The sequence below is a fragment of the Neopelma chrysocephalum genome, unplaced genomic scaffold, assembly GCF_003984885.1.
Source record: "Neopelma chrysocephalum unplaced genomic scaffold, ASM398488v2 Primary Assembly neopelma1_124, whole genome shotgun sequence".
Classification (NCBI taxonomy): Eukaryota; Metazoa; Chordata; class Aves; order Passeriformes; family Pipridae; genus Neopelma; species Neopelma chrysocephalum.
This window is the reverse complement of record NW_020897786.1, coordinates 1,672,279-1,690,576: the sequence shown is the minus strand read 5'-3', so window position 1 is coordinate 1,690,576 and position 18,298 is coordinate 1,672,279. Positions and strand designations below refer to the sequence as shown.

The 18,298-nt window shown below is 53.7% G+C and overlaps 1 protein-coding gene across 1 annotated transcript in view; it reads right to left on the bottom strand.

The window, feature by feature from the left end:
* LOXL1 (lysyl oxidase like 1) overlaps positions 1 to 3,563 on the bottom strand; it is a 9,197-nt gene extending 5,634 nt beyond the window's left edge. The window contains exon 1 of the mRNA XM_027697984.1: positions 2,555 to 3,563. Coding sequence (XP_027553785.1) covers positions 2,555 to 3,563 — 1,009 coding nt within the window. The remainder of the gene's footprint in view (positions 1 to 2,554) is intronic.
* Positions 3,564 to 18,298: the final 14,735 nt, after the last annotated feature.

The window sequence follows — 18,298 nt, the reverse complement described above, 5'->3', positions numbered from 1 at the left end:
CCCTTCATCCCATCCCATCCCTGCAGAATCCCTCCTCCAGCACCTCCTGACATCCCCCTTTAATCTTGGCATCCCCAGCTCATTGTTAAACACCTGAAATCAGCCCAAACTGACCTCCAAACTCACCAAAGGAAGATATTCCCAGGAAGACCATCATCTCCTGGCCCAGGTGCCCCATCAATGGATGATGGCACCCTCAGGTGTCACCACAACTGAAGTTTAGTGGGTAACAAAATCCCTATCACCCCGTGGCATTCCCAAAACCCACTTTCATTCCAAAACCAACCCTGGGTGATCCATTCCATGAGATCAAGGTGAAAAACCCTTCTGGAGATGGGGTCCAAGCAGGGGTCAGGGTGAGGAAGCCCCTGGAGATGCCTCCTAGGGGTCAGTCAAGAGTGGGAAGCCCTGTTGGAAACCAGCACCTTGTCCAAACCCCATGAGAGGGGAGTCACTCTGGCCTGAGGTGTTACAGCCCCAGAGCAAGATTTGGCTGACCCTTGGGTCGTGAGCAGGAGACATAAAGACGCATGAGGTCTCCTCCCCATCTCCTTGGCCCAGAGTCCCCCTCCCTTGGCCAACCCACACAGAGATGCTCCTCTCCCACCTCCACCATGGCTTGGTCACCTACAGATTTAGGACTGGAAACTATTCCAACTCATCTTCCAAGGTATCTCCATCTGGTTTGGGTGGAGGGAGGTGGACAATCCACTGTGCTCACACAAGCCCCAATAAACCCTCTCATAAAAGCTGGTGGGATCTAATTGCTTAATTAACCCCCCAGGTACCCCAGTGAGGGGCCAGGAATGCTGCACATTCCTTGCAGAGCCGGGTGGGATTAAGAGGCTCTTAAAGAGCTTAGACACATAATTAACATCTGATTCGGCTTTATGAAGTGTTTTGACCAATTAAGAAACCATCCTGAAGGGTGGCCCTGCAGGTGACAGGTTTGGAGGGGCTTTTGGTGAGCCCCAGGGAGGTGACAGCTTTCCCTAAACAAAGCTCAGCTGGAGAGAGCAGCAAGTGACCCAGAGGAGAGGCCAGGCCACCTCTCTAAATTGCTTGGATGATCTTTATTCCTGCCCTTAGATTTATTAAGGAAAAATGTGAAGGAGGAGGCCAGGGGCTCCGGCACTGAGAGGTGGATGTGGATGGACCAACCAGGGTTGCTGACCCACCCACGAGCACCCTGATTCCCCCGGTGGAGCCACAGCGCCGTCACCTCCTGGCCCAGCTTCCACGGATCCTTGAAGGACACAGCCATTGCCAACAGGGAGACGACAAACTTGGCAGGCGTCTTCCCCTTTCCCTCTGCTGCTTTGGGTCATCTGCAGGGCAGCTGTCCCCAGGCGTCCCTCGCAGAGGCACGGGACTGCCAGCATTCCTCATCCCTGTATCCCTTGCCCCTGCATCCCACATTCTCACATACTTCACCCCCCTCATCCCTCACCCCCGGTACCCATTGCCCCCACACATCCCATGCCCAGCAGGAGAGGCTGCTCCTGGTGAGGCCAGCAGGGATCCAGAGGAAGATCCTCTCCGCACAAACCCTGTCCCTGAGCTCTCTCCCAGCTGGACCTTGGGCTGACCCAGCCCGGCTGCTCTTGCTGTGTTTACTCACTCGCATGCAACAGGCAGGGCTGGGATGAACGCTTCCCCCAGCCCAAATCCTCTGGGATGGGTTTTTCCCAGAAACCAGGGATGGGGCTGGAGGGGTTATGGGGTCAGACTGGTCAGAGGCTCCAGCTGAGATGGGCTTCCCAAGGGACAGGCTGATCCCCCAGGCTGCTGCTCCTCACACCCTCCAGCCTTGCTTCCAAACTTACCATGGAGCAAAAACACTCTTGGCAAGGCTCAGCCGAAAGCCACAGGATTTCACCAGGATCGGGGTCAGTGGGACATGAAACGAGGGTGTCCCTGCTGTGACCTCGGTCCCCTGCTGTGGCCCCGGTGTGGCTGGCGTGGGGGGAGCACTGGGAACGACTGTCCCTGGCTGAGGCAGCGCAGATCCATCCATCCACCCGTGAGCTGAGTGTACCCGGCACAGGGCACACGGCCAGGGTGACCCGGGATACAGCACTGCCCTACCCTAGGAGTATGGCAAGCCCCCAACCCACGGCACACAGCCACCCCATGGATACAGGATGACCTGAGATGTGGCATCCAGACACCCCAGGAGCACGGTGTGACCCCAACCCACAGCACAGACCCACCCCACGCAGGCAGGGTGGCCTGAGACATGGCACATACCCACCCCACGAGCACGGTGTCCCTTCATGCCACAGCACAGACCCATCCCACAAGTATGACATGCCCTGGGACATGGCACAGGCCTACCACCTCAAACATCATTCCCAAAATATGTAGGGTCTCCAACAGCCCCTCAGTGACCTCTCAGCCACATTTGTCCCCACAACACTGGGGCAGCATCCTTGAAGAGTGACTGGCATCAGACATGGATGAAGGGGACTCTGCCCTCGGGAATAACAAAGCACCCAGGGCACATCCCACCCAGGGGACCTGCCACCCACCCCAGGGTGCCCCCCAAACTCACCCCGTCCACCGTGGCTGGGCCTGTAGACGCTGCCCACGCTGACCCGGGCTTGGCTATCAGGGACAGCTTGGGGGATTTCGAGGCTCCTGGCAGGCAGGTAGGACTCGGGACGAGGGACCCCGTACGGCTCCACCGCCCGGAACGGCGGCTGCGGCTCGTAGGGCGGGTACTGACCCCCGTACCCCGTCCCGACGGCCGCCTGGAGGTTATCCGTGGAGGCCGCGCCGTGGTTGACGGCTTGTTGGTTGGCGTACGAGTCCGGGCTCTGCTCCGGTGCAATCCCGGTGTCGTGGTACAAACTATGGGAATACCGCCGGTCCAGCCCGTCCACCGGCTGGGGCACGGCGGGCACGTAGGGCCGCTCGGGCGGCGGGTAGTGGGCTCTGTAGGGGCTTTGCTCCTCGCCGTAGTCCTCGTGGCGAGCGCGGGGCTGGAAGGGGTACACCACGCTGGCCCCCGCCGCCGCCCCCGCCGCCACGGCCGCCCCGCCGGTCCCGGTGCTCCGGTAATAGGTGAACGCCTCGTCGTAGGCCCGGGGCGCCTCGTAGGGCTCGTACTGCGGGGCGAAGGGGTACTGGGGGTACGGCGGCTGCCCCGCCGAGGCGTACGCGAAGGATGATGCTGATGCTGACGATGCTGAGGAGGATGAAGGCTGGCGCGCGCGGGCGGGTGGTCGCCGCTGCGCGGCCGCGCCGTCGCCCACCGGGCCCTCCCGCCAGTTCTCGGGCACCTGCCCGAAGCCGAAGGGGTGTCTCGCCTGTCCCCGCACCGTCCCGGAGCCCGGAGCCTGCCGGCGGACGCTGCCCGCCGCCCCCGCCAGCAACAAGCGGCTGCCGGGCGGGCGCTCCTGCCCCGGCGGGACGTACTCGGCGCCGCTGTTGAGGAGGCTGTAAACGCGGCCGTTGTTCTCCCACTGGATGAGCTGCCGCCACGGCTCCTGCCCGCCCGCCAGCAGGCACAGCCCGCAGCCCAGCGCGGCCCAGAGCCCCCAGCCCGCCCGCCGGGCCATCCCGACCGCCGCCGAGCGCCGCGGAGCGAGCGCACGGAGCGGGGCCGAGGGCGGGAGCGGCGCCGCGGGGGCCCGGCACCGCCTCCGCCCGCCCGCGGGGGCGGGATGCGCGGGGGAAAAAAACTCCGACTGCGGTGAGCGGCGCTTTTTTATTTTTTTCCTCTTTTTTTCTTTTTTTTTTTTCAGTCCTTCGGTGAGTCACGCCGTCAAAATCTGGGTTGAATTCGGCGGGGTTTGGTCCCAGGAACCACTTCTGGCGCGGGTCCTGCCCGCCAGGAGCCGGGAGGAAGTGCATCCACTCCCGGGGAAAAGCTGAGATTTCACCTTTCTACACTTTTTTGGTTTTTTTAACCCTGAAGTGATGCACGCCTTCAAAACTAGGGGCAATTTTAAGGATTTTAGTACTAGGACCGCCTCCAGCATGGATCCTGCCCTCCCTGAGCCAGGACGAGGAGGAAATGCATCCACTTGGAATAAAGAAGTGAAATGTTGGGGCTGACAGTTTTTTAACCCTGGAATGATTCACACCATCAAAAATTGGGTTGAATTATGTGGGTTTTGGTCCTGGGAACCACCTGCAGAATAGATCCTGCCCTCCAGGAGCTGTAAGGAAAGGCTGCAGGGTGCTGGCTCTAAGCAAAATAAATCCCCTTGGGATAAAACCCTGATATTTCACATTTCTGCCCTTCTTTTTAACTCTGGAATGAGTCACACCTTCAAAACTAGGGATGGGTTTTAGTCCTAGGAGCCACGTCCAGCATCCACTCGGGACTAAACATTGAAATTTCAGGTTTTCACACTTTTTTAAACCACAGAAGGATTCACGCCTTCAAAACTGGGTTGAATTCTGAGGGTTTTGGTCCTAGGAACCACCTTCAGAACGGATCCTGCCCTCCAGGAGCCAGGAGGGAGGGCTGCTGTCTCCAAGCAAAATGAATCCACTTGGGATTTACACTTGTTTTTAACCCTGGAGCGATTTGTGCCTTCAAAACTGGGGACAATTTTAAGGATTTTAGTCCTAGGAACCACTTCCAGCACGGATCCTGCCCTCCTGGGGCCAGGAGGAAATGCATCCACTCCAGAAAAAACCTGAAATTTTGCGGTTTACACTTTTTTTAACCCTGGAATGATTCGTGCCTTCAAAACTGGGGGTAATTTAATGGATTTTGGGCCTAGGAACCACTTCCAGCATGGATCCTGCCCTCCAGGAGCTGAGAGGAAATGCATCCACTCGGAATAAAAACTTGTAATCTCAGATTTTTACCTGAAATTTCATGGCTTTGCACTTTGTTTTTAACCCCGGAATGATTCACTCCTTTAAATTGGGAAGATTTTATGGATCATGGTCCTAGGCCCCATCTCTAGCATGGATTCTGCCCTCCAGGAGCTGGGAAGAAGGGCTGCTGCAGGGTGCTGGCTCCAAGCAAAATGAATCTACTCAGAATAAAAGCCTGAAATTTCAATTTTTTACACTTTTTTTTACCTTGGAATGATTCACACTTTTTAAATTGGGGAAGATTTTATGGATTTTGGTCCTAAGACCCACTTCTGACACAGATCCGCCCTCCAGGAGCTAGGAGGAAAAGCTACAGGGTGCTGGCTGCAGGCAAAATGGGATAAAAGCCAATTGGGATAAAAACCTGAAAATTCACTTTTTTACCCTTTTTTTAACCCTTTAAGGATCCCATTTTCTCCCAGAGGGACCCAAATCCACCAGTGCCTATCCCACACAGAGGACTGATGCCAGGTGAGGGCCTGGAAAAGCACATTCACTCCCTCACAAAAGCTTTCAGTACGTTTCAAAGGGAAACTGTGCCCAAAAAATGGAGTTTTCTCCCAGAATTTTACTCTTTGGGTCAATCTGGGATTATTTTCCCCGTGGTAGTGTATCCCAAATGAGGATGGATCCTGCATAAAACATCTGGAATAAAACCAGAGACCAGTTGGTAACTCAGTGTTGGAAATATTAAATAAAAAGGGGGGACATGAGAAGTGATTCCGGGGGGTCCCCAACCCTGCTGCCAGCTGGATCCAGCCTCTGCCACTCCCGAATCCGTCACCACACTGGAATCATCACTACGGCTCTCTCCTTCACCTCATGGAATGAAGGATCCGGGCTCCTTGTCCTCTCTTGGGTCCCCTGAACCCCCTCCTGCCTTTTTACAGCCCCACACTCCCAGCCTGGCATCCATATTTTGGGGCAGGAATGAGGCTGGGAAAGAGCATCCCAGTATCCTGACATTTCCCTGGGGAAACTGAGGTAGCACCCCAGAAGCTGGGGGGGACTCCCCAATCCCTGCCACCCCCCTGTCCCTGCAGCTGCCCTTGCGCCACCTGGCATTTCCCTGTTGCTTTAAGTCCCGCCCATTGGGACGTGTGTTTTCCACATGTAGATTTTTCCTTTTCCCCTTTTCCCTCCCTCCTGCCGCTCTCGTTCCCAGCTCCAAAGCCAGGGGTGGAGCCAGGATGAGGCTCCAAGGGGCCAAGCCCAGCCGGACCACGGGGGATCCCGGCTCCAAGTGTTATTGAGGGGCCTGAATCCCACCCGTGGGATTCCCCAGTTCCCTGCATCCCCCAATATTTCCTTGCTTTTCCTGGCTCCTCCCTTCTCCCCGCGGGGACTGGAAATACCAGAGTTGATGTAATAGGCAGCGCAGCGCTGGCCAGGAAGGAAATCCTGGACTAACCTCCTCCTCCCACACCCCAAGGCCCCGCGGGGGGCACACGGGGGGCTGTAAGCGGGTCACTTCCCTCTGCATCCCCCCGGGTGGGGAGGGGCAGGATCTGGGGGGATGGAGCGGGAAGGACACACAGGGACAGGGTTGGAGGGGGTCCCTGGGTTTGGTGCAAGGGTGGGGGTCCCGTGTGGCTCCATATCCCGTCTCCCCCAGGCCATGTGATGCCACCGGGATGTGGTGGCTGGGGGGACAAGCTGTCACCCTCACCCACGACCCTTAACGGGGAGGGGGAGGGACACGCAGGGTCCCATCCCAAATCCCCACAGCCCCACGCGGGCTCAGATCCCGCAGAGAGGAGGCAGGAGGGGTGGCCAGAGGGCTTCTGTCCCTGGGCCACCAAGGAGTGACCCGAGGGGCCGTGTCCCGCTGTACGGGGGTCCCACCCCCACTAGATGGTGCCAGCAGCCCACGCTTGCGGTGCCAGCGCGCCGGGGTGACACCGGCGACAGACACCTCTGCAGGGGCTTCTCCCCCGCAGCTCCACAGAAACCCCTTCCCCAGGCGGGGAGCGAGGAGGGGGCACAGGGCTGGGCCCCCTGAAGCCTTTTTTATCCCCTTATCTTTATAGGGGGAAATATTTATATATATATATATATATATATATTTATATATTCATATGTTTATGTATTTATATGGGAATGGATGTGGGAGCTGGTATCCAGGACCAGAGCTAAGGGAATTCCAAAGAAGAGGGTGAGGTGAAGCACGGCACTGGGGAAATTGAGGCAGCCGCTGGCACAACCTCAGTACCTCCATCCTTCTCTGCTGGGATCAAATCCCAAATTTCCCCTCAGCCTGTCCATCCTACTTTTCCTTTGCAGAAATAAATTACCATTACCAGGAATTCATTGCACACCCAAGTGATTAAATTACTTAGCAACTTAATTCCCTTAAAAAGTAGTTTTTCAATGCTATTATTTTTAGGTGAATTGGGATAGTCACGTGAGTGATTGGGTGTCACCTCCTGGAATTCGGGAGAACACTGTGATCACCGTGGGGCACGGTGGCACTGAGGTTCCACTGGCTCCATCCCCATCAAACTCACCCAGAAGCTCATTTCCAGGATTTTCCTGCCTCCTTTCTAATACGGATTTTCCAGGATCGAGTTGATTTTCAAAACAGCCGGGTGAGGAAAAGCACAGGGGAGAAAAAGGAGGAATTTAACTGAACCTGAATCTCCACTTTCTTGCCCCAAAACAGGTTTTGGGGAACAGCAGACTTTTCCCCCAAGGAGTTTTAGCAGTTTATGGCAGAAATTCCCCTTTCTTCTCCAGTTCCCACCTCATCAATGACCACAAGCCCCAGGAGCAGGGTCAGCATCCCCCAGCTCTTCAGTCCCTATGCTGTGGGGATGAGTGGATGGGACTAAAGCCTCCCAAGGCTCCCAGTGGAAGAGGACAGAGACCTCCACCTTTCCCTGATGGAGCCAAGGTTTTCCTATTAATTTACCCCCCAGCTGAGCCAAATTTAGAGATGTTACAGCCTCACCTGACAAGGAAATCTGCTCGTGCCACCACTGCAGAGGAATCACCTCCTTATCCCACCATCCAATGGCTCTCCTCTCTCCAGGCAAAAAACAAGTAGAAAAATGATTGAAAGGGAATAATAAAAATGCCTGTTCTTCACATCCCTCTGATCGCTGAAAAAGCTGAGTGTGCTGGGTCTCAACCATCCTTCGGGATGGACCCCAGGAAGCCGGGATGTCTCCTGCTCCATCCCTTCCCCCCTGCGCCTGGGCGGGTGCTCTGCATTCCCCTCCCTCCCGCCCTGGGCTGCAGCAAGGGAAACACCAGGACCTGAGCAAACACCACTTTGATGCCTTCAAAATCCCCTGTTCAACCATCACCTTCTTGACTCCACCCATGGTGTCATTTCCAATACAAGGAAAGGCAGATTTGTTGTTGCAGCCCTGGCCAAACCCACAAAAATCCCCCCAGGCTTTGTATTCCCGGTGGATACAGGAAAAGAGAGAGCATGACATGATGCCAGAGATTAGTGGTAGAGGGATTATTTGGATCATCTTGTCCCTAAAAGTCATTTTCCTCCATGAATTTGGCGATGGCACCCCATGGGAAGGAGCCTCAGAGCCAAACGAGGGTTGTGCTCTTCCCTTCTCAGAGCCAGCCTTGAGGCAGGAAGGGAAGAAAAAAGGGGGGAAACAGATGATTCGGGGCAATAAAACTAAAAATCAAGTGTGTGTGGGGGGGTGGTTCCTCTCCTCCTTCTCCCTAACCTGGGCAACACCACAAATAATGCAAAATTCAAAAGGAATCCCATGGCTCAATCTATGGAACGGAGCAGGGAGATGCCAGACCTGTCACCACCCCACTTGGGCTCCACCAACTCCTTTCTCACCTCATGCTTGACCCAGAGATGGGTGGGGAGGGTCTCTAAGGGATGGGGGTCCTTCTCCCAACACTCTCTTCATGGCTTCCCAGTGTTTTGGAATGCTGGCAGCACTCCTTGCTTCCTTCGCTGACATTCCTCTATCCCATTTAGCAATTAGAAGTGATTTTCTTTTTCCCCCACGTGTTCTTAACGGAGCTTATAATTAAACTCGTATCCCTGTTTGCGTCCTGGCCTCATCAGAGATGTCAGCAAAGCTCTCCTGTAACGTCGCCTCTGGGTTTTTTATAGCTTGGGATCCTGCAAGAGACTCACTGCAAATCCAGTGTGTTTCTTTTCCCAAAGGATGAGAGACCTGCTTGTCCCCAGGAGATGCTGTGCCTCAGCATCCAGGCTGAAGCAACATCCGTGGCAGGATTCACAGCTTCACCCAAACTCCTGACTCCTGCTCCCAGCCTAACCCACGCTGAGCATTCCATCAGGAGCAGCAGGGTTTAGGCAAAGCCCAAGAGAAATGCAACTGTCTTCATCGCTCAGGTTAACCTTCAGTGCAGCACCAGCCATCAGGGACGTGAAAGGTGACAGGGAAAAGCATCCCTTAATTCCGCGTGGCTGCTCGCTCCCGGCACACGTGCCGGCGCTCCCGCCTTCCGCCGGAGGTTTCTCCTGGAAATTGAATAAAGTTGTCACCGCCCTAATCTCCCCGGCTCTGCATGAGGAATGTTCCCTCCCTTATCTCCCCAAAACTCCTGCCTCGGCTTTCCAGCCCCTTTGGATTGCTTTAATGTTTTTTGCCATCCAGCCTGGCTCTCAGCGGAGTGGGGAAAATCCATCATGTTCCTCGAGGTGAGAGAAAAGTCCATGGAGCTTTTTGCCTTCCCAGGGGGCATCATCCTCTGATCTTCTGAGCCTCACAGCCCCCAAGTGCAAACCTGCCCTTGCTGGGGGACACATATCAGACAGGGCAGATAGGGTGGGCATCACTCTCAGCAGCTCTGGGCTCCTTGTTTTCCATCCTTCCTGTGCTTCCGTGGTTGCCACCAGCTTGGATCCACAGGCAGATCCTGAGGAAGCAGCTGGCCCACCTCGCGGTGAGCATCTCCTCCTTCTCGTCCTCCCACCCACCAGTCCCAAGGCGAGACGTGCCCTCCCTGGCTCTGCCTGTAACCCCCAGTAGCACCCTAAAATAACACAGACCACTTCTCTCATGAGCAAATTCCCTCTTTTTTTTTTAGCTAAATCCTTATTAAGTCAAGGCTTTCCCTGCCCAGCAGAGGTGACCTGAGGTGGCTCAACTGTCCCAGCATCAGCAGATGACAACCCTGACAGTCGAAAACCCACCCACTGCTGTCTCACCCACCCCTGCAGCACCACTCAGGGCTCTCAGCATCTCCGTGGGGGTCTCAGAATCCCCTTGGAGGGTCTCAGTTTCCCCCTCAGGGGTCCCAGCACTCCCCAAGGGTCCCACCCAGCACAGATGCCGGGTACCCCGCGGGCTTCACTCATGGATGGCGGGAGATGGAATTAATTAGGGAGGCAGAGTGGATAATAACATGTTTTTTAAAGCATGTTGTTTGCAGCAGACTTCTCTGGAGTGGGTTATTTATAGGACACGGCTATAACCTAAATAAAGCAGTGGAATTTTGCCGTGTGGCTCCAGGGGGACGACGCCGGCTGGATCTCGGGGGGGTGCAGCCCCCCACACTGGTGCTCCCCAGGCACCCCCAGCCTCTCCTGGGTGCAGCAGCACATTGCAAAACAAGCCACAAGGTGTTCCTGGAGGACCCCGAGCATCTCCCTCTTGAATTAACACTGGCTGAATGAGAGGGTTTCAGGAGCAGAACTCATGAAGATCCTGCAGCCCCTCACAGGATCCTCTCCGTGGGACCCCGAGGAGGAGGAGGTGATGCTCACTGTGAGCTGGACCAGCTGCTTCATCCCAAGGCTGCTGGAAACAGGAGCAGGAGCCAGGGCTGTATCCTGAGCAGGGTAGAGACAGGGCAAAAGTGTCTCCCAGCTCCAGTTGGGAAGTAGGGGGTGGTCTCAGTCACCCAACTCCAGCTCATCCCAAGGGATGCTCACAGGGATGCTACAGCCACCCCCAGGAGCAGTGAACTTCCTCCCACCACCCTCTTCTTCTTCCTGGTCTCCTTCTTCCTCCTTCTCCTCCTCACTCTTAAATATTTAATATTCCCCCCTGGGTTAATTAATTAAATATTAATTAATATTTAATCATCCAGGCTGCCCTGGGTGGGCTGAGACAGTGGTGGCAGTTCCACCAGCAGATGATTGTCCCCAAACCTTGCCAGGATGGCCTGTGCTTGCCATGGGATCCCCAAACCCCCTCATTTATTAGCCAGGCATGCTCAATGTCATCGTGATCCCACTCCCCCCATGCCTCGGTTTCCCCTCCTTGCCTGGGAGAGGCAGCGGCAGGAAGCTCAGCTGATGGCAGGGAGGATAAATAAACCCCAACACATCCCTTGGCATTCCCAGAGCCGCTTGAAAAGGAGAAACACCACCCACAGCTGTGACAAATGTCTTTGTCTGGCTCTCAAGTGGGGTAGGGAACACCCGGAGAGCGGTGGCTGCTCGTGCTCTAGAGTGGTAGGTGTTTAAATATATAGTGAATAAAATGAATAGTTTTGTTTGTTCTGCTCTTCTCTAATTTAACACCTTCTGGGTGAGCAATTACTCTCTGTAACAAGAGCAAATAAGCAGCATTAGTGTAATTGGTTGAGTATTACTCTGCTTTATGCCATATAATTCAACATTAAGACCTCAGCATTTACTCTCAAAAGAAGGCTTTCTGCTCCAGTCGAGGCTGACTGTGGGTTAACCCTGGGTTTACCCACCAACCCCCAAATTCAGCTCCTGTTTACCATTCCCAGCCAGGAAAAACTGCTTTTTTTGCTTGGTTTATTTTCCTTAATGTTTGCTGCAGAAGCTCTGTGGGATGAAATCTCTTCTGGAGAAAGGGCTGAGAGCTCTCGCTGTGGGTCTGGAGGTGTCTCACCACGATGTTCATCCCCTTTCCCAGCAACAAAAAGGCTGAATCCAGCCTGGAAAGCCAAAAAAATGCCTCAACCTTGTGCATGGCTGGGTTTAAAGGAGGAGGGGAAAAAAAATCACTTGTCAGGAGAGCAAGAGGAATCATCCCATATTCCTCAGTCAGATCAGTGATGTACATGGATTTAAATGGTAGTTAATGCATCCCTTCCTGCTTGGAATCATATCTGGGTTAATGTCCTCCCTGATGGACATCTCCATTAGGAGCAGTCGGGAAAGCCACAAGAACTGTCTGGGGGGAAAAAAAATCAAAGAGAGAAATTGGCTTTGGGGCTGGGGAAACGTAGAAATGTCACATAAATCCAGTGAGTTGCTTTGTTGCTGCTGAGGAAGTGGAAGAGGCAGCTCCAGATCTGGGGCTGTGTGGAGAATTGGGAAATTGGAGATAAAAAACAAACCCAGTTTTGGGGGCTTTCTGGGTGGAAACAGCACCTTTTTTTCTCCAGCAACCCCAAATCCTTCTCCCCACACCCCCTGGGGGCTGTCGGATCTTTGTCAACAGAGGAAGTATTCCCTCGTTCCGTTCATCCCTGCAAAACAAAAGTAAAGCCCAATTCTTCCAGGTGCTCCATGTTCCCCATTGAAACACTTCCAGCAGCTCCCAGTCTTTCCAGTTGGCCTCACTGGTCTTAGTAAAGAAGGAACTGGAAAGGGTGCTTGCCCTGACTGTGCCTCAGTTTCCCTCCCTAATGTAAAGAGAGGGAGGAAAAGGGGACACATGGACACCTTGAGTTGGTCCAGAGGGAAAGGGATGCAGGATCCATCCTGTCTGTTTGTCCACACTCCCTCTACAGGTGCTGAGTACCCTCAGCCCTTTCTCTTCCTTTCTCTTCCTTTCCCTTCCTTTCCCTTCCTTTCCCTTCCTTTCCCTTCCCTTCCCTTCCCTTCCCTTCCCTTCCCTTCCCTTCCCTTCCCTTCCCTTCCCTTCCCTTCCCTTCCCTTCCCTTCCCTTCCCTTCCCTTCGTCATCTCACCTCATCTTACCTCATCTCACCTCATCTCATCATCCCGTCCCATTATCTCAACCCCTTCCCATCCCATTCCAGGGACCCACTCCTGCACAGGGATGGGTGGAACCCAACCACATACATGGTGTCCCGCCTGGAGAGAAGGAACCAAGACAATCCTTGTATTTGATGCCCCAGGATGGTTTAACTCCCTCTGCAGGAAGGGTGGCTCATTCCCAGGCCCTGTGGCATGGCTTGGATGGCTTGGAAGGGAATGTCTGTGGAGTGAACTGGTGCAAACTGGTCCCCAGCAGCATCTGATGCGGGACCCGGGAGGAGAAGGACAAGTCTCACTTCGGAAGAAGCTCGTGTTACCTGTCCTGGGAGCTGGCAGGGCACCCAAAAAATCCATCACCCTTCTCAAACAGCAGCCCCCCATGGAAAACCCTTGGGGAAGCAAACCCCTTTAGCATGGTTAGTTCCCAGCTGGAACAAGGCTCTCCTTTATCCTGCCAAAGCCTCCTCGTGCCGCGGAGCCACCGGCTGCCCACACCCAGCCCGGAATAGCCTCACCCCAAATCAGCTCAGGCTCATGGACTAACCTCATTAATCTGACTGAGGAAAAACAATCTCCCAGCCTGGGAGCTCTGGGAATTTCTGCCGCAAGCCCAAAGCCAGTTTCATTTCCACAAAAGCGATTTAAACTCCACTAAATACCCCAGAGCTCCCATGGAAGCGGCAGAAAGAGGGAAACAGCCGGGAAGGTGAGCTGGAGTCTGTGGGCACAGCCAGGGTGGTGTGGGCCCATTACAGACCAAAAGATCCAGAAATAAAGTTAAGGAAGGGAAAATACATAATCCAGAGCAAGAGAATGAGATTTCAGTTCAGAACTTGTGTTTCAGCAGCAAATTTCTGGTGAGGAGATGGGTTGTGAGCATCCCAGACATGGGATAGTGCTGCTACAGCTTGAAAATTCCCACTTGGAGCTGAGTTTTTCTGGATGCTGAATGCCCATGACAGTGTGAGTCACCCCAAAATGTGGCCAGCACCTCATTACCTGTTCTGCAGAGGTTGCAGGGTCTTGGAGATGTCCTGGAGCAACTTCTTTGCCCCTTTTTATCCTGGAGGAGAAGACCATCATCACCTTCTCCAGCCTCAAAGCCCATCCATGCCATCCTGCTCCTCCCCTTTGTCCCTCCCCCATGGCACATTGGCTCCTTAGGGAAACCCAAGGAAATCAAGGCAGGACTTTCTCTGTCACCACAGGAGCGCCATCAGTCACTTGGAGCACGAGAACATTTAAATGTCCCTCAGGGCTGGAGAAAATCCTCTTGCTAAGAGGTTTTGATCTCCTCCTCAGAATTCCCAGCTCCAGCTTCGGCTTTACTGCCTCCTTAGTGCCCCCCCTTCCATCTTGGAGGCTGCATGGGGATGGGACAGCAAGCACAGACACAGGGACAATCCCAAAACAACCCAGTGCCACCCTGGGGAGCCTCAGCTCAGGACCAGGACCACAGAGATGGATTAACATCCATCTCCGGGATCAGATGGGAGAGGACCAGCAGCCTCCTCCCCTCCTGCCCAGCAAAGAGGGAATTTCCTTCCTCAGCCAAAAGGAGCCACCAAACACCATGCACTGGGTCCCACCTCCTTCTCCAGGGGCTTACACCTTCCTCTTGAAACCAGAGGCAGCCCTATCCATGGAAAAAACATCTCTTGAGCCCAGGACATGAGCTGAAGCATCATCCAGGTAAGTGCAATCCCAAAGGGAGTCATTCTCACGTGCCCTAGTTGGGGTGACATTCCCCATGATGGAGCTGCTCCTGCTGCCTGTTATCCCTCACCAACATCCCAGGAGAAGGAGGAAAAACAACCCCAAACCCAAATCCCACTGGACACAACGTGCTTTGAATCAGGAAGGAAAGTAGAAGAGGAGAGAGCGAAGCAGCCAGGCTCAGGAAACAATCTTGTTACGGATCTCAGCAGGGATGAGGTGTAATTAATCCCCACAAATCCATCACAGAACAATCCCTTGGTTTGGGATAAATTGCCTGTGGCATCATCCTGAGGAGGTAGCAGGTACCTCCAGGTGCTTTGTGGCAAATGAAGCAGGATGAATCCTCCCTGTTCTGCTGCTGTTGGGCGGGAAAAGGGGCTTTTCCTTGTTATCAGATGGCAAACGGGGACAGGTTTGCTGTGGCTTCCCAGGAACCCAAATCCCCTCAGGCTGAAATGAGGACCAGGATGGGGACGCTGGAACAGGCACAGCCACCTTCCTCCACAACTCCAAGGAGGTAAAAAAGGCTGAGATCTTCCCACATTTCAGCTACAGGGTGAAACGAATTGAGTGAATAAATCCAGGTTGATTTGCTCTGGGTTTTTGCAGGGATCACCTGTTTTCCTTCATTTTGCAGAAGCACCATTGCAAGCTCAGCCAGCACTGACGTGGCTGCATTGCTCAGCCTTCCCCAGCCCCTCTCATCCTCAAAGAATTCCCTCGGCAAGGCAATTTTTGCCCTGTCCATTTAAAATAGGACACGTTATAAATCTCTCCCGGAGAGGATGTTTGGCTTCAAGTGTGTTGGGATAGATGTGCTTTGATGTCTCATGAAGATGCAGAGGGACATCTGCGCTTCGTCATCGTGGTCTGCAGCAACAAAATAATAATGAAACACCCTCAACTCTGCCAGCTCTTCCCTGCTGGAGCCTGGGAATCACTGCTTTTAGCGTTCCAGACTGGGATGCTGGGCTCTGGGTACCACCAGCATCCCAATGCCCTCGCGCTGCCCTTCCCAGCGCGGGAGGGCTTTCCTCCCCGGAGGCTTTCCCAGCTTTCCTCTCCTCCTCGCTGCCTTGTCTCATCTCCTAAATGAAGTATGTCAGGCAGCATTAGCTCATCCTTCCCCTGATCCCTGCCCAGGGAGCACCCCTTGGAAAACAAATCGCTCCATGTCAGCAGAAGTGTCTGGAGTGATAAAAGCTGTTCAGCAGCAGTGGCTCTGTATGACCAACCACTGGACACTCCCAAACTTATTAGAACCTTGAACATATCGGCAGATTTTCTGCTCCACCTGCCAGCCTGGCTGAGGATGGATAAATTCCTCATGCTGGCTGGTTGGAGTCTCTTGCTTCTCCTTCTTTATCCCTCATGGAAGTGTGTGGCCCTTGGATGGCCCTTCTGGGGAGATGACAAAGTCCAGCCCTTCTTTATTCCACAGCAAGTTTCCCCATCTGTTAAAAAAAAAAAATTAAAAATCAAGGGTTAATTCTTAGTTTGGGATCTATTTATCCCTTCCCTGAAGACAGAACAAGCAGGAGGGCTCTGGGAGATGCTGCCCAGCATCATGTTGGATGTGGTACCCAGGGAGCTGAGTCGTGGGCAGCACATGGAGCTCCTCTCTGAGAGGGGCATCTGCCCTGCTGAAGCAGCAATCACAGCTCATCCTATTCCCTACTCCATTTCAGGAGGAATTTTCCTCCTGGTGCTTGTCATGAACTTGCTTGCTGCTGGGGAAGATCAGCCTGTCCATCTCTTTTTCATGTGAAGGAGGGGAGCTTTTTCCCTTCCCTTCCCCCTCCCTTTTCTTCGGTCAGTTTTCTTTTTTTTTTTTAATTTTTCCTTACTATTTCCAGCTTTTTCCCTTTTCCCCTCTTCTCCCTCCCCCTTTTCTCTCCCTTTTCCCCCTCCTTTCCCAACTTTTCCTTCTTTTTTTGTCTTTCCCAACTCCTGCCACTCACCATCAGGATGTCACTCCTGCTTCTGTTTTCCACAGGACCTGCTCCTGCACCAGCGAGGCCACAAGCCCTTAGGAATTTCAGCAGGGCTACCCCATCAGGAATACCTGGGAGGCAAACAGGAGAGAGGCACACAGGGAGTTAATATCGGAGGGAAGCCTGGAGGCAAAATCTCCAAACCCGGACAACTAGGCCCTCAAATAAATCAACCTGAAAACGTTAAACTCTTGGATAAGCTACACAATAAACAAAGCAGCAACCCAAATTCCTCGATGTTCCTTCTCAGAGGATCCCAAATCCATTCCCTGGGTTATGGATGAGGGTCTCACAGACCTGGAACAAACAGCACCAGTCAGATGGGTGCACAGGTAGTTTTGGGGGCTCCACGATTTGTTTTTGATGTTTTCGTTCTGAAAAGAAAAAAGCAGTTTATGGCTCAGGGACCTCCTGTGCCACAGAAAGATCCGGAGATCTGATTCCTCGTCAGCTGGAGAAGGAGGAGAACAAACACTGGGCACACAGACTTCATCGGGATGGGCGAGCAGGGAGACACTCTCTGCAAATATTAACTGAGATAATTGAAGCTACAGGGAGGGATGAGCTGCAAGAAAAGAGAAATTCCTCCTTCCTGTGGATCAGGAGTTGTGCAAACACGGGGCTGGCTGCAGTGACATGGGATGCTCAGGGTACCTGGGAAGATGCGGGATGTTTGGAATACCTGGGCAGACAGATGCAGGATGCTCTGGATTATTGGGAAGACGGGTTCAGAATGCTCAGGGCACCTTGGAAGACGGATTCAGGATGATCAGAGTGCCTGGGAAGAAGGATGCAGGGTGCTCAGGGTACTTGGGAAGCTGGGAGCAGGATGCTTGGAATACCTGGGCAGACAGACACAGGCTGTTAAACCTGGAGGAGAGGGAATATTTTTTGCCCCAGTAACACCAGCAGGGCATAAGAAGGTGTGGCCTGTGGAAGCACAGCTTGGGAGAGCTCAATGGCATCTCTAATCAATCCTACTGGATCTGTGGGGGTGTTGAGGAGGCTTGGAACTCACTCAGGTGTTTTGCAAAGGTGGGATCCATAAATGCAGCTGGGGTCTTCCCCGTGTCCATGCTCATCCCACAGCTATGCTCCTGGCAGGAACTCAGGACAGGGAAAGCTCCTGTGGCCCAGCTTGTCCATAGCCACAAAGCCCCAAAACCAGAAAAAAACAACTTTTTACTACAACTTTACTACAACCCCGTGCTCTACAGGATCAGCACAGCCTGGGAAAGCTGGATGAGGACCCCCCCAAACTGAGGCTCATGGAGAAGTGGTCAGGAGGAGGGATGTGTCCGGTGGGGAGCTGGATGCTGCAGGTGGCTGTTTCCCTCAGGGAAGGACAACAGGCCAGGAGAAATGATGGGCTTTCATCTCCTGGAGCTTTTGGTCCTATGAAGAAGCACCCAGAGACTTATTGTTTTCTGGAAAAAAAACCTGGAATGTTTCCAGGAAGAACTGGACCTCACCTTTCCTCTCAACCGGGAGCTAAAGGAACAGGTACCACCCTGGAGGGAGAGACATCCACGGACAAAACAAGCCTGAGGCAGGGAAAAGCTGATTTCCTTGCCTGGAGGGCTCAAGGGGGCCCCAAGACAGCTCTCCTACCCTGATTTTGACCACGGATTTCCTCCTCCTCCAAGAGTTCCACCATCCCTGATGCTCCAAGTTGTACTTGCCTACGCCTACAAGAAGTTTTAGCTCCGAGCTAAAACTGTGTGACCCCACCCCCAGCTCTCTGAGAAATTCATTTCATCCAGAAAGCTGGAGAATGATTTCTTTTTCACCCAGTCATGGGAAAAAAAAGGGAGCAAGGAGATGTATCTGGCTGAAGGTGTGATATTTTCCGGAGGTCTTCTCCA